The sequence below is a fragment of the Rhinoraja longicauda genome, chromosome 34 (assembly GCF_053455715.1).
Source record: "Rhinoraja longicauda isolate Sanriku21f chromosome 34, sRhiLon1.1, whole genome shotgun sequence".
NCBI lineage: Eukaryota > Metazoa > Chordata > Chondrichthyes > Rajiformes > Arhynchobatidae > Rhinoraja > Rhinoraja longicauda.
Window position 1 is genome coordinate 22,178,130 of NC_135986.1, and position 23,881 is coordinate 22,202,010.

The following is a 23,881-nucleotide window of genomic DNA, read 5'->3' on the forward strand; positions in this document are numbered from 1 at the left end:
CGTAGTCAGGATCGAACCTGAGTCTCCGGCGCTGCATTCGCTGTAAAGCAGCAACTCTACCGCTGCGCCACCGTGCCGCCCATAAGATAGACCCAAAATGCTGGAGTTCACTCAGAGGGGACAGGCAACATTCTCTGGAGGGAAGGAATGGGTGACGAAGGGTCTCGACCCGAAACGTCACCCGTTCCTTCTCTCCAGAAATGCCGCCTGACCCGCCGAGTTACTCCAGCATTTTGTGTCCATCTTTGGTGTACGCCAGCATCTGCGGTTCCATCCTACACTGATCAAACACATGCCACGTTACTGCTGAATATACGGTGCCAAGCATACATTGGGGCGTGGTATTTTGAAAATAGGAGCGCCTCAATTAAACGTAGGTATTGAACAAGTGCGTTAGTCCACAAAACGTGTAAATCAAGCAAGCGAACAGCGGGATTTGCCTACTAAAATGGCCCCTTTGCCTGTACACAGAAAACATCCCAATACTGTAGGACTCAGAGCAACACGTCGGCACTTTGGAACCATTAAACTCCGCGTGCAAGGTACAGACAGAGAGACAGGAGTACGACTTTCAAGAAGATGTAGAACGTTACACCTGTGTGTAGAGAAAGAGAGAGAGAGAAAACAGAGATTACAGCACAGAATCAAGTTATTCAGCCCAGAGACATTCATAGAAACATAGAAAACAGGTGCCCATTCGGCCCTTCGAGCCGCCACCGCCATTCAATATGATCATGGATGATCATCCAGAATCAGTTCCTGCTTTCTCCCCATAATCCCTCGATTCCGTTAGCCCGTAGAGCTCTATCTAACACTCTCTAGAAAACATCCATTGAATTGGCCTTGACTGCATCTGCTTGCGAAGGCCTTCCTTCCTGGGCCCGCTCACATGTTCCAAAATGGGGATCAAAGACACTAGAGGAACAAGATGGACCACTCCGTTGAAATCGCCCGCACTGAAGTGTAGCACGCAAAGGAGCCATTTTAGTAGGCAAAACCCCGCCGTTCTCTCTGCCTCTCGTAGTGTAATCAGTGTTTTGGGGGAACAGTGTGTGTGATGATGCCAACAGACAATAGGTGCAGGAGGAGGCCATTCGGCCCTTCGAGCCAGCACCACCATTCAATGTGATCATGGCTGATCATCCACAATCAGTACCCCTCATCTCAGTTCTAAATGGCCTACCCCTTATTCTTAAACTGTGGCCCCTTGTTCTGGTCTCCCCCAACATTGGGAACATGTTTCCTGCCTCTAACGTGTCCAACCCCTTAATAATCTTATACGTTTCGATAAGATCCCCTCTCATCCTTCTAAACCATTAAAATGCAGAATATTATGCAGAATATCATGCCATTAAAATGCAGAATATATCTCATCTATCAATTCACAGATTTTTGTTCTTTTTCTTTTAAAATGTTTCTGCGAGTTTCTAAAATGGCCGCCGTGACGTACTACGGTTTTCTAGGGTCGAGTGGTCTATCTTGCTCCTCTAGTATCTTTGATGGGATTCTTAAAACCTGAGACCGTTTTAAACTTTGACCGTCACGAGAGACCACCTTGTTCATCGACCCTGTCACGACGTTCTTGAGGCAGAGCACAACGGTTTTTTTACAGCGCGCCCTTAACCGCACAAAACATCCCCGAGTGCTTTTCCCCCGAGCATCACCCTAACAAACTCCGACAGACGAGGAGACATCGGGTCAGGTGATCAAACAACTCAGTTAGGGGAAGGTGGTTTTAACGATTCCGCTCATATTTCCGCTTGGACAGCTTACACCCCAGTAGTATGAACATCGACTTCTCTCACTTCAAGTCACCAATGCTTTCCCTCTCTCTCCATCCCCTCCCCCCCCCACCCCCCACCCCCCCCCCCCCCCCCCCCCCACTTCCCAGTTCTCCGACCGGTCTTCCCGTCTCCGACTACGTCTTATCTCTGCTAGACACAAAATGCCGGAGTAACTCAGCGGGTCAGGCAGCATCTCGGGAGAGAAGGAATGAATGAATGAATATGTTTATTGGCCAAGTATGTGCATATAATAATAATAATAATAATAATAATAATGCATTACATTTATATAGCGCTTTTCATATACTCAAAGACGCTTTACAGGGATTTAGAGAACATAGGGAAATGAATAAATAGATAAATAAGTAAATAAGTAAACGAACAGAGAAAGGAGACAGAAGGTGAGGTGACCTTCAGTGGTTGAAGGCAGTACTGAACAGGTGAGACTTCAGTGATGTTTTGAATGTGGTGAGTGAGGAGGAGTCTCTGATGGTTTGAGGTAGTGAGTTCCATAGGGTGGGAGCAGCGATGGAGAAAGCCCTGTCCCCCCAGGATCTGAGTTTGGTCCGGATGTGGGGGGATAGGAGATTGGCAGCAGCAGAGCGGAGGGTGCAGGTGGGAGTGTGCCTGTGGAGGAGGTCGGTCAGGTAGGATGGGGCCAGGTTATGGTGGGCTTTGTAGGTTATGAGGAGGATTTTGTACTGGATTCTCTGGGGGATGGGGAGCCAGTGGAGTTTGTAAAGGACGGGGGTGATATGGTCACGGATCGGGGAGTGGGTGAGTAGACGGGCAGCGGAGTTCTGAATGTATTGAAGTTTACTGATGATTTTTGAGGGTGCGCCATAGAGGAGGCTGTTGCAGTAGTCCAGACGGGAGGTGATGAAGGCGTGGATGAGGGTTTCTGCAGCTGTGGAGGAGAGGGATGGGCGGAGACGGGCGATGTTTTTGAGGTGCCTTGGTGCTCCGCTCACAAATGACAACACAGACATACGGTTAACAATTAAGAATAAGTTAGGAATCAGACAGTCTGAAGAAGGGTCTCGACCCGAAACGTCACCCATTCCTTCTCTCCCGAGATGCTGCCTGACCCGCTGAGTTACTCCAGCATTTTGCGTCTACCTTCCATTTCAACCAGCATCTGCAGTTTTTTTATCCCTATACAGTTTATCACTGTTTCCTTTGTTGTTACCTTCTCCGAGCTAACAACGATCTGTTCTACACTGTCATTGATCTCCAACCCCTTTGCCCCATTTTCACACTTTACAATAGACAATAGGTGCAGGAGGAGGCCATTCGGCCCTTCGAGCCAGCACCTCCATTCAATGTGATCTTGGCTGATCATTCTCAATCAGTACCCTGTTCCTGCCTTCTCCCCATACCCCCTGACTTGGGGTCGAGTGGTCTATCTTGCTCCTCTAGTATCTTTGGTTGAAATGGACCACAGGCAACTGTGGCGCAGCGGGTAGAGCTGCTGCCTCACAGCGCCGGAGACCTGGGATCGATCCTGACTACGGGCGCTGCCTGTACAGAGTTTGTACGTTCTCCCCATGACCACGTGGGTTTTCTCCGGGTGCTCCGGTTTCCTCCCACACTCCAAAGACGTGCAGGTGTGCAGGTTAATTGGCTTCAATAAAAATTGTAAACTGTCTCCAGTGCGTGTAGGATAGTATTAGTGTGCGGGGATCGCTGGTCGGCGTGGGCTCGGTCGGCCGAAGGGCCCGTTTCCGCTCTGTATCTCGACACTAAACTAAACTAGAATAGAATAGTTCCTTTATTGTCATTGTAACATGAGCCATGTACAACGAAATTGTAAAATGTCAGCCATTTTAGTCTGAAGAAGGGTCTCGACCCGAAACGTCACCCATTCCTTCTCTCCAGAGATGCTGCCTGACCCGCTGAGTTACTCCAGCACTTTGTGTCTATCTTCGGTGTAAACCAGCATCTGCAGTTCCTTCCTCAACTAAACTCCACACAGTTAAGGGGGAGTGTTAAAAACAATGATTTTGCCCTCTCACTGAAAAAAGCAATGTCTACCGTTTGTGATAATAGACAATAGACAATAGGTGCAGGAGGAGGCCATTCGGCCCTTCGAGCCTGTACGCACCGCCATTCAATGTGATCATGGCTGATCATTCACAATCAGTACCCCGTTCCTGCCTTCTCCCCATACCCCCTGACTCCGCTATCCTTAAGAGCTCTATCCAGCTCTCTCTTGAATGCATTCAGAGAATTGGCCTCCACTGCCTTTTGAGGCAGAGAATTCCACAGATTCACAACTCTCTGACTGAAAAAGTTTTTCCTCATCTCCGTTCTAAATGGCCTACCCCTTATTCTTAAACTGTGTGGCACCTGGTTCTGGACTCCCCCAACATCGGGAACATGTTTCCTGCCTCTAACGTGTCCAACCCCTTAATAATCCGGGATAGGTTTAAGATATGTCCCCTTCCAAATAACACCACGCCCAGCATGTGTAGGAAAGAACTGCAGATGCTGGTTAAAATCGACGAAGGGTCTCGACCCGAAACGTCACCCGTTCCTTCTCCCCAGAGATGCTGCCCGACCCGCTGAGTTACTCCAGCATTTTTGTGTCTAAAGGCCTTGTCCCACTTAGGCGATTTTAAGGCGACTGCCGGCGACTAGGCTGTCGCCGAACATTCGCGGGCACGATCGCGAGGAGTCTTCAATGAATCGTAGCGGATCTCGGAAAAATATTCCAGATAGAAATTTCTCGGAGACAGCTGGCTTGTCGCCAGGGATCGCAGCTTATTGCGGGCGCTGTCTATCGCGCGCTGTCCCCAGGTTTGCTAGGTTGTCGCAGATGCGTTTAGAAGCACGTAATATTGAATTAAGAAAAGGCGTTTGAAGGTACCAGAAGATAGTTTTGTTCAACCAATTTATTTACCGGTCTGGACATTTGACGGGTAGATTGGAGGCGACTGTTTGACGGTCGGGTAAGCGTGGGAGTTTCACGACGTTTCCGAAGACGGTGTAATCTCTTAGCCAGGGGCTAGTTTCACAAAAGAAGTGACTTGTATCGACCTGACTCGGCGTTGTCGTGGTCATTGTGGTGGTCGTTGTCGTGGTCATTGTGGTGGTCATTGTCGTGGTCATTGCCGTGGTCATTGTCGTGGTCATTGTCGTGGTCATTGTCGTGGTCATTGTCGTGGCCATTGTCGTGGTCATTGTCGTGGTCATTGTCGTGGTCATTGTCGTGGTCATTGTCGTGGTCATTGTCGTTGTCGTTGTGGTGGTCATTGTCGTGGTCATTGTGGTGGTCATTGTCGTGGTCGTTGTCGTGGTCATTGTCGTGGTCGTTGTCGTGGTCATTGTCGTGGTCATTGTCGTGGTCATTGTCGTGGTCGTTGTCGTGGTCATTGCCGTGGTCATTGTCGTGGTCATTGTCGTGGTCATTGTCGTGGTCGTTGTCGTGGTCATTGTCGTGGTCATTGTCATGGTCATTGTCGTGGTCATTGTTATGGTCATTGTCGTGGTCGTTGTCGTGGTCATTGTGGTGGTCATTGTCATGGTCATTGTCATGGTCATTGTCGTGGTCATTGTCGTGGTCATTGTCGTGGTCATTGTCGTGGTCATTGTCATGGTCATTGTCGTGGTCATTGTCGTGGTCATTGTCGTGGTCATTGTCGCGGTCATTGTCGTGGTCATTGTCGTTGTCGTGGTCATTGTCGTGGTCATCGTCGTGGTCGTCGTCGTGGTCATTGTCGTAGGGGGAAAGAAAACCTCGGCGATCCGCCACGACTTTGACAGTCGCCGGCAGTCGCCTTAAAGATCGCGTAACTGGGACAGGCCCTTAACTCAATGTGCACCTTGCTTTAGACTCGTTAAAAAAAACAGCACACTGCCAAATCAAGGGCTCCGAGCTAAAACTAATCATCAGATTTATTTACAATCTGAGTTTTATACAGAAGTAGTGGAACACAGCAAATCTCAGGGCACACAATACGTCGAACCAAACAGAAAAATTAAAAATAAAAATCACAAATCAGTTCACAAAAATACCCTCGTTGGAATAAATCCGTCATCACACAGCTTAAAAACGACGGGACTTTCTGTTTTGAAGGAAGCAGTCTTATTTAGTCGGCTCTCGTGGTGCAGATAGTAGTAACGTTTCAGTGCATCCACCCAGTTCAAATCCCCCAGGGCAGGAGGATAGAGCAAAGTAGCACCAGGTTTTTGTACCATTGGTAATTTTTTCACAGCGATCTCAGCGCATTGGCTGGTGGGAGTCCACACCCGGTTGCCAGGCTTGGTATTAATGTCTAAGTCCTACACCAAACCGGGGTCTTCTTCAGAAATTCACCCCCGAGCAGTCAAGAGAAATGATACACGATTATTCCACAGAGGTAAAATCTCCCAGTCTTCTCAGGATATATTATATTTGTCTGTGGGTGTTTTTTTTTTGCTTTCATTTGGCAAAAGGAGTTGCAATTGCAACGTAAAACGATCTATTGCCCTTCAAATGGTTAGTAGTGGTCCTTGAAACAGGGGGAGGTTGGGGAAGGGAGTGGAGGGGAGGGAAAGGGGGGTTAAAAAAAATCGAACACACCCATTTCCAATTTTAACCTCGAGCCACTTCGAAAACTCTGTCCTAGATCAACGGCAGAAAATCGCCCTGAAGGTCGCAGGGCAAGAATTCCGCCCTCAGCTTAGGTGAGGTACTGACCTGGCCGTCACTAGAATCGAAATCCAGCCTTGCGGGCGACGTGGGGCACTGTGAGTTCACCGCCAAAATCAGATCAGGCGTCGAAGTCTTCAGGGCTCTGGGGCAGGGGTCCCTCTTGCTCCTGAACAGACAGGAAGGTTAATCAGGGGTTTAGTGATCGGCTCAGAGTTCATCAGTCCCCCAGTTTATAAATTCCCAGGCCGCGAGGAAGAGCTTCCTTCACACGGTGACCACTAGTCAACCAGATGAGCCTCGTGGGGACAGGGCCCTAGTCAGACCGCACCTGGAGTACTGTGTGCGCAGTTTTGGTCTCCAAATTTGAGGAAGGACATTCTTGCTATTGAGGGCGTGCAGCGTAGGTTAATTCCCGGAATGGCGGGACTGTCTTACATGTTGAAAGACTGGAGCGACTGGGCTTGTATACGCTGGAATTTAGAAGGATGAGAGGGGATCTTATTGAAACATTTAAGATTAAGGGTCTCGACACCGAAATGTCACCCATTCCTTCTCTCCCGAGATGCTGCCTGACCTGCTGAGTTACTCCAGTATTTTGTGAATAAGATTAATAGACAATAGACAATAGACAATAGGTGCAGGAGGAGGCCATCCGGCCCTTCGAGCCAGCACCGCCATTCCATGTGATCATGGCTGATCATTCTCAATCAGTACCCCGTTCCTGCCTTCTCCCCATACCCCCTGACTCCGCTATCCTTAAGAGCTCTATCTAGCTCTCTCTTGAATGCATTCAGAGAATTGGCCTCCACTGCCTTCTGAGGCAGAGAATTCCACAGATTCACAACACTCTGACTGAAAAAGTTTTTCCTCATTTCAGTTCTAAATGGCCTACCCCTTATTCTTAAACTGTGGCCCCTTGTTCTTGCTATTGAGGGCGTGCAGCGTAGGTTCGCCAGGTTAATTCCCGGAATGGCGGGACTGTCTTACATGTTGAAAAACTGGAGTGACTGGGCTTGTATACACTGGAATTTAGAAGGATGAGAGGGGATCTTATTGATACATATAAGATTATTAAGGGATCAGCCGAGCTGAATCGAAGGGCCAAATGACCTCCTCCTGCACCTATTTATCTACGTTTCTATAGATGATGGACACAAAAGAAGAAGCCTGGTTTCCAAATCCCTTTCTTATTTTAACTTTAGTTTAGTTTTGAGATATGGCGCGGAAACAGGCCCTTTGGCCCATCGAATCCGCACCGACCAGCGGTCCGCGCACATTAACCAATTGGCTTGGTAAATGTACAAATTGTCCCTAGTGTGTGTGTGTGTGTGATAGCGTTAGCGTGCAGGGATCGCTGGTCGGTACGGACTCGCTGGGCCGAGGCGCCTGTGTCGGCATTGTATTCTGTATCCCTGAAAACTAAACTAAACTAAATCGCAAAGAGGTGCGGATTTAGTTTCATAGTTTTCCGCTTTTTAGTTTTAGAGATGCAGCGCGGAAACAGGCCCTTCGGCCCACCGGGTCCGCGCCGACCACATTAACACTATCCCGCATCCACTGGGGACAATTTACACACACACACCCCGAGCCAATTAACCTACAAACCCGCACGGCTTTGGAGCGCGGGAGGAAACCGAAGATCTCGGAGAAAACCCACGCGGGTCACGGGGGAGAACGTACAAACTCCGTACGGACAGCGCCCGTAGTCGGGATGGAACCCGGCGCTGCGTTCGCTGTAAGGCGGCAACCGTGACCGCCGTGATTTGTGGGTTAATTGGCCCTCTGTAAGTTGCTGTGGGGAGGGAGGGAGTGGATGAGAAAGTCTAGCACGTTCGGGCACTTGGCATAGGGTTCCCAATTTAGTCCCGTATTTTGGGGCTGAAATTAGTTTGCCCCCCCTAGGGGACCATCCCTGTTCACGTATTAGTAGGGTTGCCAACTTCCTCGCTCCCAAATAAGGGACAAAGGGTGCTGTCACCGCCCCCCCCACGTGACCTCACCCAGCCAGCGGCCACGCGCTCCCGCTCCACCAATGGCGGCCGCCATTGGTGGAGCAGGAGCGCGTTGGCCGCTGGCTGGGTGAGGTCACGTGGGGGGGGAGGGGGCAATGATGTCACCCTTTGTCCCGTATTTGGAGGGGTGAGGAAGTTGTGGCAACCCCCCTACGGCTCGGCTCGGCTCGGCTCGGCGTTACCTTTGGCCCGGGGCCGCTCGCATTTCCAGGGAGCAGCTGCGCACGGTGGGGCTCGGCTGCCCTAGCGGCCCGGCGCTCCTGGTCTCCTGGAGCGAGGACATCCTCGACAGGGGCAGGCAGGGCGCCGCCAGGCCCATGTCCGCCACCCGCTCGCACTTCCGCTCCGTCTCCTCGATTGACTTCCTGTAGAGCTCGGAGAAACTCCTGCGGGGAAGGGAGAAAGAATCCGCGTTGACATCGTGCCCGGCCGCCATCTTGGATCACACCGACGCACTTCACAACAACAAAAAATCACAGGTAGTTCTGCCACAGCGCCGTCTGTAAGGCATGAGTTAGAAACATAGAAAATAGGTGCAGGAGTAGGCCATTCGGCCCTTCGAGCCAAATGGTTGAATTGGTGATGGACAATAGACAATAGGTGCAGGAGTAGGAACATTCGGCCCTTCGAGCCAGCACCGCCATTCAATGTGATCATGGCTGATCATCCACAATCAGTACCCCGTTCCTGCCCTCTCCCCACACAATCAGTACCCCGTTCCTGCCTTCTCCCCATACCCCCTGATTCCGCTATCCTTCAGAGCTCTATCTAGCTCTCTCTTGAAAGCATTCAGAGAATTGGCCTCCACCGCCTTCTGAGGTAGAGAATTCCACAGATTCACAACTCTCTGACTGAAAAAGTTTTTCTTCATCTCCGTTCTAAATGGCCTCCTCTTTATTCTTAGACTGTGTGGCCCCTGGTTCTGGACTCCCCCAACATTGGGAACATGTTTCCTGCCTCTAACGTGTCCAACCCCTTAATAATCTTATATGTTTCAATAAGATCCCCTCTCATCCTTCGAAATTCCAGTGTATACAAGCCTAGTCGCTCCAGTCTTTCAACGTACGACAGTTCCGCCATTCTGGGAATCAACCTGGTGAACCTACGCTGCACGCCCTCAATAGCAAGAATATCCTTCCTCAAATTTGGAGACCAAAACTGCACACAGTACTCCAGGTGCGGTCTCACTAGGGCCCTGTACAACTGCAGAAGGACCTCTTTGCTCCTACACTCAAGGAAGGATTACAGTCGAGCCATTTATAGTGTACAGACACATAATAAGGGAATGACGTTTACTACTAGGTGAAGTCCGATCAAGGATAGTCCGAGGGTCACCAATGAGGTAGATAGTAGTTCACGGTTAGATGGACACAAAATGCTGGAGTAACTCAGCAGGACTTGAGTCTGAAGAAGGGTCTCGACCCGAAACGCCGCCCATTCCTATTGAGGGCGTGCAGCGTAGGTTTACTAGGTTAATTCCCGGAATGGCGGGACTATCATATGTTGAAAGACTGGAGCGACTAGGCTTGTATACACTGGAATTTAGAAGGTTGAGAGAAGATCTTATCGAAACGTATAAGATTATTAAGGGGTTGGACACGTTAGAGGCAGGAAACATGTTCCCAATGTTGGGGGAGTCCAGAACCAGGGGCCACAGTTTAAGAATAAGGGGTAGGCCATTTAGAACGGAGATGAGGAAAAACTTTTTCAGTCAGAGAGTTGTGAATCTGTGGAATTCTCTGCCTCAGAAGGCAGTGGAGGCCAATTCTCTGAGTGCATTCAAGAGAGAGCTGGATAGAGCTCTTAAGGATAGCGGAGTCAGGGGGTATGGGGAGAAGGCAGGAACGGGGTACTGATTGAGAATGATCAGCCACGATCACGTTGAATGGCGGTGCTGGCTCGAAGGGCCGAATGGCCTCCTCCTGCACCTGTTGTCTATTGTCTATTCCTTCTCTCCAGAGATGCTGCCTGTCCCGCTGAGTTACTCCAACATTTTTGAACAAAGTTTATTTCTGAATTTTTGTTAATACAACTTTGACAATTCAATGCATGAACACAAATGAACTGATTGATATTCCCCCCCACCCACCCAGAATACCATTAGGAGGATATACAACTTAAGTAAATAAACATAAACATACAAATAATCACAGTTAAAGATAGAAATCAATAAATAAATACAAAAAATATATACATTGTTAGAGGTTTAAAGTGGCACACCATGTTATCTGGGGCACTATCATGCATAAAAACTGACAACAGTGAAGCAGAAAAATGGGGATGTTAAGACATATCAGGGACCATTCTTGAATTCCACTCTTAATTACATGAGGGACTGTCATATGAGGAAAGATTGGAAAGGCTGGGCTTGTATTCGCTGGGGTTTAGAAGGATGAGAGGGGATCTTATAGAGACGTGTAAAATCATAAAAGGACTGGACAAGCTAGATGCAGGAAAAATGTTCCCAATGTTGGGGGGAAGTCCAGAACCAGGAGCCACACACACAGTCTTAGAATAAAGGGGAGGCCATTTAAAACTGAGGTGAGAAGGAACGTTTTCACTCGGAGAGTTGTGAATTTGTGGAATTCTCTGCCACAGAGGGCAGTGGAGGCCAATTCACTGGTTGAATTTAAGAGAGAGTTAGATAGAGCTCTAGGGGCTAGTGGAATCAAGGGATATGGGGAGAAGGCAGGCACGGGTTACTGATTGTGGATGATCAGCCATGATCACAATGAATGGCGGTGCTGGCTCGAAGGGCCAAATGGCCTCCTCCTGCACCTATTTTCTATGTTTCTACGTACACCCATATCAAAGACTCCACTCAACCATAACATTATCAGACCCTGAAGCATCAATACAGTTAAGGAAAGGTTGTCGTGTCAATGTAAACTGGTCAGCTGACTCCCTGATAGTCTACCTAATCTTCCACAATTTAATCAAATACTCCAGCATTTTGTGGGGTATTTTACACTGGAATTTAGAAGGATGAGAGGGGATCTTATTGAAACATATAAGATTATTAAGGGATTGGACACGCTAGAGGCAGGAAGGGAGGGGGTAGGAAAGGAGGGGGGGAGGGAGAGAGGAGGAGGGAGGGAGGGAGGGAGGGAGGGAGGGAGGGAGGGAGGGAGGGAGGGAGGGAGGGAGGGAGGGAGGGAGGGAGGGAGGGAGGGCTGCACCAATGCAGGAGAGGTTTGGTCCCAACGCATGGTCCAGGGACCTTCTATCAGGCACTATAGACACCTACATTCTGGGCTTGCCCTTGCTGTCGGGTGGGATGATGGTGATACGGACATGGTCGGCCTTCCTCAGGATCTCGGTCCTCTTGGCGTAGGACATGGCCACCATGGGGATGTCACAGATGCGCACCAGCCGGCTGAACAGCTTCAGGCCGGTCATCTGAGCGTAGCCGTTGTCCTCCACCTGGGTGACGATGCCATCGCTGTTGACCTGGAAGCCCAGGTGGTGCACGCTGTTCCTGCGCAGGACCAGGTCCTCAGTCACGCAGCCCGTCGTCACCAGCTGTGGGCGGAGACGGGCACGGGTTAGAGACACGCGGTACACAGACGGGCACGGGTTAGAGACACGCGGTACAGAGACACACGGTACACAGACGGGCACGGGTTAGAGACACGCGGTACACAGACGGGCACGGGTTAGAGACGCGCGGTACACAGACATGCGGTACAGAGACACGCGGTACACAGACACACGGTACACAGACGGGCACGGGTTAGAGGCACGCGGTACACAGACACGCGGTACAGAGACACGCGGTACACAGACACACACAGTACAGACACACACGTGGTACAGAGACACACACAGTACAGACACACACACGTGGTACAGAGACACACGTGGTACAGAGACACACACAGTACAGACACACACACAGTACAGACACACACACAGTACAGACACACACACGCTACAGACACACACACACACGGTACAGACACACACACGGTACAGACACACACGGTACAGACACACACACGGTACAGACACACACACGGTACAGACACACACGGTACAGACACACACACGGTACAGACACACACATGCTACAGACACACACACACACGGTACAGACACACACACGGTACAGACACACGCGGTACAGACACACACACGGTACAGACACACACACGCTACAGACACACACACACACGGTACAGACACACACAATAAGGCAGAGATAGACAGATTCTTGATCAGTACGGGTGTCGGGTTATGGGGAGAAGGCAGGAGAATGGGGTTCGGAAGGAGAGATAGTTCAGCCACGATTGAATGGCGGCGTAGACCCGATGGGCCGAATGGCCTAATTCTACTATCCCTCATGACCGTAATTCAGAAACGCACACAATTCAGAAACGCTAATTCATCCACTCGATGAGATCATACTGAATTAATAATCACTGTTTCCGCTGCTCAAAGCTTAATGCTCACGGCAGGGAACAATCTACTGATTACAGGCTCAGAATGATCAGTTGACCTGGACACTGGGCCTGTACTCGCTGGAGTTTAGGAGGACGAGGGGGGGGGACCTCATTAAAACGTACAGAACAGTGAGCGGCCTGGATAGAGTGGATGTGGAGAGGATGTTTCCACTAGTGGGAGAGTCTAGGACCAGAGGGCACAGCCTCAGAATTAAAGGTCGTTCCTTTAGGAAGGAGATGAAGAGGAATTTCTTTAGTCGGAGGGTGGTGAATCTGTGAAGGTCATAGAGTCACAGAGTGATACAGTGTGGAAACAGGCCCATCGGCCCAACTTGCCCACACCGGCCAACATTGTTCCAGCTACACTAGTCCCACCTGCCCGCGCTTGGTCCATATCCCTACAAACCCGTCCTATCCATGTACCTGTCCAATTGTTTATTAAATGATGGGATAGTCCCAGCCTCAACTACCTCCTCCGGCAGCTCGTTCCATACACCCACCACCCTCTGTGTGGAAAAGTTACCCCTCGGATTCCTCTTAAATCTTTTCCCCCTTCACCTTGAACCCGTGTCCTCTGGTCCTCGATTCCCCTACTCTGGGCAAGAGACTCTGTGCGTCTACCCGATCTATTCCTCTCATGATTTTGTACACCTCTATAAGATCGCCTCTCATCCTCCTGCGCTCAAGTCAGTGGGTATTTGTTTACGTCAGAGATAGCTAGATCCTTGATCAGTGCGGGTGCCAGGGGTTATGGGGAGAAGGCAGGAGAATGGGGTTGAGAGGTGGGAGAGACGGATCAGCCTTGATTGAATACCTGGAGTATTGTGTACAGTTTTGGTCTCCTAATCTGAGGAAAGACATTCTAGCCTTAGAGGGAGTACAGAGAAGGTTCACCAGATTGATCCCTGGGATGGCAGGACTTTCATATGGAGAAAGACTGGAGAGACTAGGCTTGTACTCGCTGGAATTTAGAAGACTGAGGGGGGATCTTATTGAAACATATAAAATTCTTAAGGGGTTGGAGAGGCTAGCTGCGGGAAGATTGTTCCCGATGTTGGGGAAGTCCAGAACCAGGGGTCACAGCTTAAGGATAAGGGGGAAGTCTTTTAGGACCGAGATGAGAAAACATTTCTTCACACAGAGAGTGGTGAGTCTGTGGAATTCTCTGCCACAGAAGGTAGTTGAGGCCAGTTCATTGGCTATATTTAAGAGGGAGTTAGATGTGGCCCTTGTGGCTAAAGGGATCAGGGGGTATGGAGAGAAGGCAGGTACAGGATACTGAGTTGGATGATCAGCCATGATCATATTGAATGGCGGTGCAGGCTCGAAGGGCCGAATGGCCTAATTCTGCTCCTATCACATGAACTATTTCGGCGGCAACTCACAACTCCAGGCCTTGGCACAAATGCATCGGCCGTTCCTTAGCTTGCTCGCGAAACGATCCGTCGGGGAGAGCGAGCGAGCCTTTTCCAATGCGTCAATTGTCAATTCCAGGCGAGAGTGTTGCAGGAGCTGACCAGAAGGGAGCGCCGTCGAGTCAAGTTTCTAAAACCCCTCTTCACTTTTCTTTCCACTAGTGGGAGAGTCTAGGACCAGAGGGCATAGCCTCAGAATTAAAGGGCGTCCCTTCAGGAGGGAGATGAGGAGGAATTTCTTCAGTCAGAGGGTGGAGAATCTGTGGAACTCGTTGCCACAGAAGGCCGTGGAGGCCAAGTCAGTGGATATTTCCAATGCGCAGGTAGATACGATTCTTGATTAGTACCAATGTCAGGGGTTATGGGGAGAAGGCAGGAGAATGGGGTTAGGAGGGACAATAGACAATAGGTGCAGGAGGAGGCCATTCGGCCCTTCGAGCCAGCACCGCCATTCAATGTGATCATGGCTGATCATTCTCAATCAGTACCCCGTTCCTGCCTTCTCCCCATACCCCCTGACACCGCTATCCTTAAGAGCTCTATCTAGCTCTCTCTTGAATGCATTCAGAGAATTGGCCTCCACTGCCTTCTGAGGCAGAGAATTCCACAGCTTCACAACTCTCTGACTGAAAAAGTTTTTCCTCATCTCAGTTCCACACTCCAAAGAAGGAAACTGAAGATCTCGGAGAAAACGTACATGCATGTCAGCTAATTGGCTTGGTAAATGTAAAAATTGGATGGTGTTAGTGTGCGGGGATCGCTGGTCGGCGCGGACCCGGTGGGCCGAAGGACCTGTCTAAACTAAATAACCTGAATTCAGGACTGGTGGCTTAGCAAAATGTTTCAAACCAATCTCCCTCCCCTCAACTTGCGTTGACCACATTAAATCTCCGTGGTTGGACGGGAGTTTGCTAAAACAAATCTCTTGGTGATGATGTCAGACCTGCCTTCAAGTCAAGAGTCAAAAGGGTCTCGACCCGAAACGTCACCCGTGGGGGTGGTGACGTCACCCTTTGTCCCTTATTTGGGAGTGAGGAAGTTGGCAACCCTACCAGAGATGCCGCCCGTCCCGCTGAGTTACTCCAGCACTTTGTGTCTATCTTTAGTGTAAACTAGCATCTGCAGTTCCTTCCAACACAATCAAGAGTGTTTTATATATCATATGTCCCAGACAGAACAATAACATTCTTATTTGCAGCAGCACAACAGAATGCTAGACAGGTAAATGGATAGGACAGGTTTAGAGGGATATGGGCCAAATGCAGGCAGGTGGGACTAGTGTAGGATGGGACATGTTGGGCCGAAGGGCAGCGAGGTGGCGCAGCGGTAGAGTTGCTGCCTCACAGCGCCAGAGATCTGGGTTCCATCCCGACTACGGGTGCTGTCTGTAGTTTGTACGTTTTCCCTGTGACCTGCGTGGGTTTTCTGCGAGATCTTCGGTTTCCTCCAAGGCTCCAAAGACGGGCCTACACTGTCCGCGCCTACAGTGCCCGGGCCTACAGTGTCCGAGCCTACACTGTCCGGGCCTACAGCGTCCGGGCCTACAGCGTCTGGGCCTACAGCGTCCGGGCTTACAGTGTCCGGGCCTACAGTGTCCGAGCCTACACTGTCCGCGCCTACAGTGTCCGGGCCTACAGTGTCCGGGCCTACAGTGTCCGAGCCTACACTGTCCGCGCCTACAGTGTCCGGGCCTACAGTGTCCGGGCCTACAGTGTCCGGGCCTACAGCGTCCGGGCCTACAGCGTCCGGGCCTACAGCATCCGGGCTTACAGCGTCTGGGCCTACAGCGTCCGGGCCTACAGTGCCCCTCGGTCCTAGCGTTTGAGGCCCTCTGAGGGGGCGCTGTGACCTGTTTATGTATGTGCTGTTATGTTTGTGTGCCATTGTATGTTCGTTTCTTAGTACCTGAACTGATGTACAGCACTTTGGTCAACGTGGGTTGTTTTTAAATGTGCTGTACAAATAAAATTGACTTGGGACAAGCGGGGTCCCATACGGGACAAAACAATTTAGCCCAAAATACGGGATGCCCTGTCTAATACGGGACAGTTGGCAACCCTAATTGTGGGCCAAAGTGCCTTGTACCTCTGCTCCACTGTTGACTAAAGTACGCAGCCCCTTTTAAGGCACCACACTGTCCCTTTAAGACACCTTGCAGAATCTGAGGGAAAAGCGCCCTGTGCATTGCGGTTCCGCTTTGAGAATGAGAATTGACAAAATATAACCAACTCTTTCCTTTGGAAACTTCCTGTTCCCCATGTTACCTAACTTCCTGTTTCCTTTCCCACACAGAGGCCCCAACCACACTTGTTCTACGTGTGACAAATCTACACTTGCCCACAGCTCACTAACCATTTACAAATCTTGTCAGTAAGTTACAACAGTAAATCAAGGCGAGTCGGATAGTGCCAGTGTACGGGGCCTAGTCTAGTCTAGAGATACAGTGTGGAAACAGGCCCTTCGGCCCACCGAGTCCGCGCCGACCAGCGATCCCCGCACACTAACACTATCCTACACCCACACACACACACTAGGGACAATTGACAGTTTTACCAAAGCCAATTAGCCTACAAACCTATACGTCTTTGGAGCGCGGGAGGAAACCGGAGCACCTGGAGAAAACCCACGCAGGTCACGGGGAGAACGTACAAACTCCGTAGGGCAGGAACACAAAAACGGGTCTCGGGCGCCGTGAGGCAACAGCTCTACCGCTGGGCCACCTCTCGGGGATATCGCTGGTCGGCGCGGACTCGGTGGGCCGAAGGGCCTGTTTCCGCGCTGTGCCACTGAAGTCTACGACGAGACACGCAATGACCTCCATGATCCTGGAGATCGCGCAAGGCAGCACATCTGACCATCGGCTCGAACAAACGCCAGCTACCAATGATAGACTCAAAAAGCTGGAGTAACTCAGCGGGTCAGGCAGCGTCCCTGGAGAGAAGGAATGGGTGACGGTTCGGGTCGAGACCCTTTAGTTTAGTTTAGTTTAGAGATACAGCGCGGAAACAGGCCCTTTCAGCCCACCGGGTCCGCGCCGACCAGCGATCCCCGCACATTAACACACTATCCTACACACACGAGGGACAATTTTTATTTCCCATTTACCAATCCAATTAACCTACGCATCTTTAGAGTGCGGGAGGAAACCGGAGATCTCGGAGAAAACCCATGCAGGTCACGGGGGAGAACGTACAAACTCCGTACAGACGGCGCCCGTAGTCGGGATGGAACCTGGGTCTCCGGCGCTGCATTCGCTGTAAGGCGGCAACTCTACCGCCGCGCTATCTTCAGAACTGTCTCGACCCGAAACGTCGCCCGTTCCTTCTCTCCAGAGATGCTGCCTGGCCCTCCGAGTTACTCCAGCATTCTGTGTCTATTTCCGACTAATCCTTTGCGAGCCCCTATCAAGGGCGCCAAGGCTGGTATCTGCATCCCTCAAGCTATGTCTTAGGCTATCTACAATTTCACTCTGGCATCAGTGATAGACCCAGCAAGTTGGGCCGAAGGGCCTGTTTCCTCACTGTATGACTAACATCCGGGCAACTGGATTACAAAATACTTCCACATCCATCTTGTGGAAGTTGGGCGGTCACGGTGGCGCGGCGGTAGCGTTGCCGCCTTACAGCGAATGCAGCGCCGGAGACACGGGTTCCATCCCGACTGCGGGCGCCGTCTGTACGGAGTTTGTACGTTCTCCCCGTGACCTGCGACGGGTTTACTCCGAGATCTCCGGATTCCCCCCACACTCCCAAGACGTGCAGTTTTTTTTGTTAGGTTTAGATTTAGAGATACAGCGCGGAAACAGGCCCTTCGGCCCACCGGGTCCGCGCCGCCCAGCGATCCCCGCACACTAACACTATCCTACACACACGAGGGACAATTTTGTACATTTACACCCAGTCAATTAACCTACATACCTGCACGTCTTTGGAGCTTGTAGGTTAATTGGCTTGGTTAATGTAAAAAAAATGTCCCTAGTGGGTGTGTAGGATGGTGTTAGTGTGCGGGGATCGCTGGTCGGCGCGGACCCGGTGGGCCGAAGGGCCTGTTTCCACGCTGTATCTCTAAACTAAACCAAGCTAAACAATGAAGATTGACACGGTATACGGTAAGTTTCAATGAGGTCCCCCCCTCATCCTTCTAAACTCCAGCGAGCACGGGCCCAGTGCCGACAAACGCTTGTAGAAGCATAGCAACACAGCAACATAGTAAATAAGTGCAGGAGTAGGCCATTCGGCCTTCGAGCCAGCACCGCCATTCAATAGGATCTTGGCCGATCATCTAAAATCAGTAGGAGGAAAAAAACCGAAGAAGGGTCTCGACCCGAAACGTCACCCGTTCCTTCTCTCCTGAGATGCTGCCTGACCCGCTGAGTTACTCCAGCATTTTGTGTCTACATCCAGAATCAGTACCTCGTTCCTGCTTTCTCCCCCATGTCCCTTGATTCCGTTAGCCCCAAAGTGGAACAAGTGGGCAAGTGGAACAAGCTTGTGTGGGAAGGAACTGCAGATGCTGGTCTTAGAATAAAGGGGGAGGCCATTTAAAACTGAGGTGAGAAGAAACCTTTTTTCACCCAGAGAGTTGTGAATTTGTGGAATTAATTCTCTGCCACAGAGGGCAGTGGAGGCCGATTCACTGGATGGATTAAAAAGGGAGTTAGATAGAGCTCTAGGGGGCTAGCGGAATCGAGGGATATGGGGAGAAGGCAGGCATGGGTTACTGATTGTGGACGGTCAGCCATGATCACAATGAATGGCGGTGCTGGCTCGAAGGGCCAAATGGCCTCCTCCTGCACCTATTTTCGATGTTTCTATGTTTACACCACACATAAAGGCACGAATGGTCTGATCCAGGTTGTGAGGGAGATAGTCATCGTATGTTAAACCACTCATCTCGTAAACCTCCTCCGGACTCCACTCCAGAGCCAGCATGTCCTTCCTCAGATACGGGGCCCAAAACTGCTGAAGGGTGAGGATCGGATTGCCAACTTCCCTCACCTCCAAACGCGGGACAAGGTGACGTCACCCTTTGTCCCTTATTTTGGAGTGAGGGAAGTTGGCAACCCTACCAATACAGGACAAGGGCAGTCCCATACGGGGCAATCCAAGTTAGCCCAAAATACGGGATGTCCCGGCTAATACGGGACAGTTGGCAACCCTAGGTGAGGGTAATGATGAACATTAGACAGTGGGAGGTTTGATCTGGTCACCTGCAAGCTTAGGATTAATCCTCCATTCACACCAGTTGTCATCTGACCCCACTCTTTTACCTAGAATGTTGGCCTTCATAACAAGAGGAGTTGAGTATAGGTGCAAAGAGGTCCTTCTGCAGTTGTACAGGGCCCTAGTGAGACCGCACCTGGAGTACTGTGTGCAGTTGTACAGGGCCCTAGTGAGACCGCACCTGGAGTACTGTGTGCAGTTGTACAGGGCCCTAGTGAGACCGCACCTGGAGTACTGTGTGCAGTTTTGGTCTCCAAATTTGAGGAAGGATATTCTTGCTATTGAGGGCGTGCAGCGTAGGTTTACTAGGTTAATTCCCGGAATGGCGGGACTGTCATATGTTGAAAGACTGGAGCGACTAGGCTTGTGTACACTGGAATTTAGAAGGATGAGAGGGGATCTTATCGAAACATATACGATTACTAAGGGGTTGGACACATTGAGAGGCAGGAAACATGTTCCCAATGTTGGGGGAGTCCAGAACAAGGGGCCACAGTTTAAGAATAAGGGGTAGGCCATTTAGAACGGAGATGAGGAAGAACCTTTTCAGTCAGAAAGTTGTAAATCTGGGGAATTCTCTGCCTCAGAAGGCAGTGGAGGCCAATTCTCTGAATGCATTCAAGAGGGAGCTAGATAGAGCACTTAAGGATAGCGGAGTCAGGGGGTATGGGGAGAAGGCAGGAACGGGGTACAGATTGGGAATGATCAGCCATGATCACATTGAATGGCGGTGCTGGCTTGAAGGGCCGAATGGCCTACTCCTGCACCTATTGTCTATTGTCTAGAGTAGGGGAATCGAGGACCAGAGGACATAGGTTCAAGGTGAAGGGGAACAGATTTAATAGGAATCCGAGGGGTAACTTTTCCACACAGAGGGTGGTGGGTGTATGGAACGAGCTGCCAGAGGAGGTAGTTGAGGCTGGGACTATCCCAGCGTTTAAGAAATAGTTGGACAGGCACGTGGGTAGGACGGGTTTGGAGTGAGGAAACAGGCCCTTCGGCCCAACTCGCCCACACCGGCCAACAATGTCCCAGCCAAAGATACTAGAGGAACAAGATGGACCACTCGTACACTAGTAGGTAGCTGGGACATTGTGCAGAACCAAATGCAGGCAAGTGGGACTAGGGTAGCTGGATTCAAAGATACTAGAGGAGCAAGATGGACCACTCCATTGAAATCGCCTACACTGAAGTGCAGTACCCAAAGCAGCCATTTTAGTAAGCAAAATCCACCGTTCGCTCTGCCTCTCGCAGTGTAATCAGTGTTGTGGGGGAACAGTGTGTGTGGTGATACCATTAAAATGCAGAATATATCTCATCTATCAATTCACAGATTTTTCTTTTTTTTCTTTTTAAATGTTTCTGCAAGTTTCCGCCTACTAAAATGGCCGCCGTGACGTACTACGGTGTTTAGGGTCGAGTGGTCTATCTTGCTCCTCTAGTATCTTTGGTCATTAGGGTCGAGTGGTCTATCTTGCTCCTCTAGTATCTTTGGTCATTAGGGTCGAGTGGTCTATCTTGCTCCTCTAGTATCTTTGGCTGGGACGTTGTTGGCCGGTGTGGGCGAGTTGGGCTGAAGGGCCTGTTTCCACACTGCGTCGATCTAATAAATCTGTGACAAGAGGAGTTCAGTATAGGAGCAAAGAGGTCCTTCTGCAGTTGTACAGGGCCCTAGTGAGACCGCACCAGGAGTACTGTGTGCAGTTTTGGTCTCCTAATTTGAGGAAGGATATTCTTGCTATTGAGGGCGTGCAGCGTAGGTTTACTAGGTTAATTCCCGGAATGGCGGGACTGTCATTTGTTGAAAGACTGGAGCGACTAGACTTGTATACACTGGAATTTAGAAGGATGAGAGGGGATCTTATCGAAACGTATAAAGTTATTAAGGGGTTGGACACGTTAGAGGCAGGAAACATGTTCCCAATGTTGGGGGAGTCCAGAACCAGGGGCCACACAGTTTAAGAATAAGGGGTAGGCCATTTGGAACGGAGACGAGGAAAAACTTTTTCAGTCAGAGAGTTGTGAATCTGTGGAATTCTCTGCCTCAGAAGGCAGTGGAGGCCAATTCTCTGAATACATTCAAGAGAGAGCTGGATAGAGCTCTTAAGGATAGCGGAGTCAGTGGGTATGGGGAGAAGGCAGGAACGGGGTACTGATTGAGAATGATCAGCCATGATCACAGTGAATGGCGGTGCGTACAGGCTCGAAGGGCCGAATGGCCTCCTCCTGCACCTATTGTCTATTGTCTATTGTCTATTGTGACCGAGTATTGTGCAGGAAGGAACTGCAGGTGCTGGTTTATACCAAAGATGGACACAAGAACAGGCTGGAGTAACTCAGCGGGACGGGCAGCATCTCTGGAGGGAAGGAACGGGCGACATTTCGGGTCGAGAACCTTCTTCGGGCTGAGAGTCGGGGGGGGAGGGGGTGGGGGGGGGGGGGGAGGGGGTGGGACGCAGGGATGTACGGAAGGGTAAGGTGTGGGAACGATTAGCGGGTGAAGCCAGCGGGAGATGACGATCACACCGTGACGAGGCTGTGGAAACTGAGCGCGGGTGGTTCCCTGTTTCCTGAACTGAATCATCCACTTGGCCCTGACCTCTCTGCCTCCGCCAGCCTGAAATGCTGCTGTCCACCAGACATAGTAACATAGAAACATAGCAAATAGGTGCAGGAGGAGGCCATTCGGCCCTTCGAGCCTGTACGCACCGCCATTCATTGTGATCGTGGCCGATCGTCCACAATCAGTAACCCGTGCCTGCCTTCTCCCCGTACCCCTCGATTCCGCTAGCCCCTAGAACTCTCTCTTAAATCCCGACCACGGGCGACTAGGCTTGTATACACTGGAATTTAGAAGGATGGGAGGAGATCTTATCGAAACGTATAAGATTATTAAGGGGTTGGACCCGTTAGAGGCAGGAAACATGTTCCCAATGTTGGGGGAGTCCAGAACCAGGGGCCACACACAGTTTAAGAATAAGGGGTAGGCCATTTAGAACGGAGATGAGGAAAAAACTTTTTCAGTCAGAGAGTTGTGAATCTGTGGAATTCTCTGCCTCAGAAGGCAGTGGAGGCCAATTCTCTGAATGCATTCAAGAGAGAGCTGGATAGAGCTCTTAAGGATAGTGGAGTCAGGGGATATGGGGAGAAGGCAGGAACGGGGTACTGATTGAGAATGATCAGCCATGATCACATTGAAGGGATGTGGACCAAGCGCAGGCAGGTGGGACTAGTGTAACTGGGACATTGTTGGCCGGTGTGGGCGAGTTGGGCCGAAGGGCCTGTTTCCACACTGTGTCACTCTATGAGGTGGGACTAGGGTAGCTGGGACATTGTTGGCCGGTGTGGGCGAGTTGGGCCGAAGGGCCTGTTTCCACACTGTACCACTCTATGACTCTATGAGGTGGGACTAGGGTAGTTGGGACATGTTGGCCGGTGTGGGCAAGTTGGGCCGAAGGGCCTGTTTCCACATTGTGTCACTCTATGAGGTGGGACTAGGGTAGCTGGGACATTGTTGGCCAGTGTGGGGGAGTTGGGCCGAAGGGCCTGTTTCCACACTGTATCACTCTGTGACTCTATTGACCAAGCGCGGACAGGGGGGGGTCTCTATTCCTTGTAGCGCCCCCTCCCTCCCCTCCCCACACCTACCTCCAGCCGGTGGACAATCTCGGTGAAGTCGTCGGGTTGACCCTCCAGGGTCTTGACGTCCATGAACTCTCCCTGCTCGTAGTAGATGAGCAGGCGCCGGGCGCAACCGAGGGTCCAGCCGATCACGTCGCGGCACGAGCAGTTCAGCACCACCCGCTGGAGCCGGTGGTCCAGCACCACCACAAACTCGTTGGAGACCCCCAGGACGCAGTCGGCCTCGCCGGGACCGCCGGCCCAGTCGGCGGCCACCGCCCAGGCCAGCGCGCCGGCGCTGTGCAGCTCCGGGGCACGCCCGGCCCCCCGCGGCCGCTCCTTGCGCTTGGTGGGCAGGGAGATGATGGCGGCCAGCTTGGAGGAGGAGGAGGAGGAGTCCACGGTGGCGGTGGTGACGTGGTTGTCCGCCAGCTCGCGCAGGTACTCCCGCCTCGTGCGCGTGGCCATGGCGTGGAACTTCTCCGAGCGATCGGCCGCGTTCTCCCCGTTCACCACCTTGGCCAGCAGGAACTCCCGGAAGGTCGGCGTGACCGCGAAGGCAGCGTCCTTCGGGAAGAAGGGCCCGAAGCCTGGGATGTCCTTGGAGCAGGTGACAGCCACGCTGGGAGGGGAGAGAGGGAGAGAGGGAGAGAGAGAGAGAGAGAGGGGAACACAAAGAAAGAAAGGGTCACGTATTCTCTCTCGGCTCTTCAAGACAGCCAGGAGATGCAGAGTCATAGAGTGACACA

At 51.1% G+C, this 23,881-nt stretch overlaps 1 protein-coding gene across 1 annotated transcript in view; it reads right to left on the minus strand.

Annotated features, from left to right (window-relative positions):
- The window catches only part of LOC144609630 (signal-induced proliferation-associated protein 1-like), an 84,165-nt gene that overhangs the window by 38,448 nt on the left and 21,836 nt on the right, over positions 1-23,881 (minus strand). Inside the window, 4 exon segments of the mRNA XM_078428129.1 lie at positions 6,466-6,586; positions 8,615-8,818; positions 11,680-11,954; positions 23,160-23,754. Coding sequence (XP_078284255.1) covers positions 6,466-6,586; positions 8,615-8,818; positions 11,680-11,954; positions 23,160-23,754 — 1,195 coding nt within the window.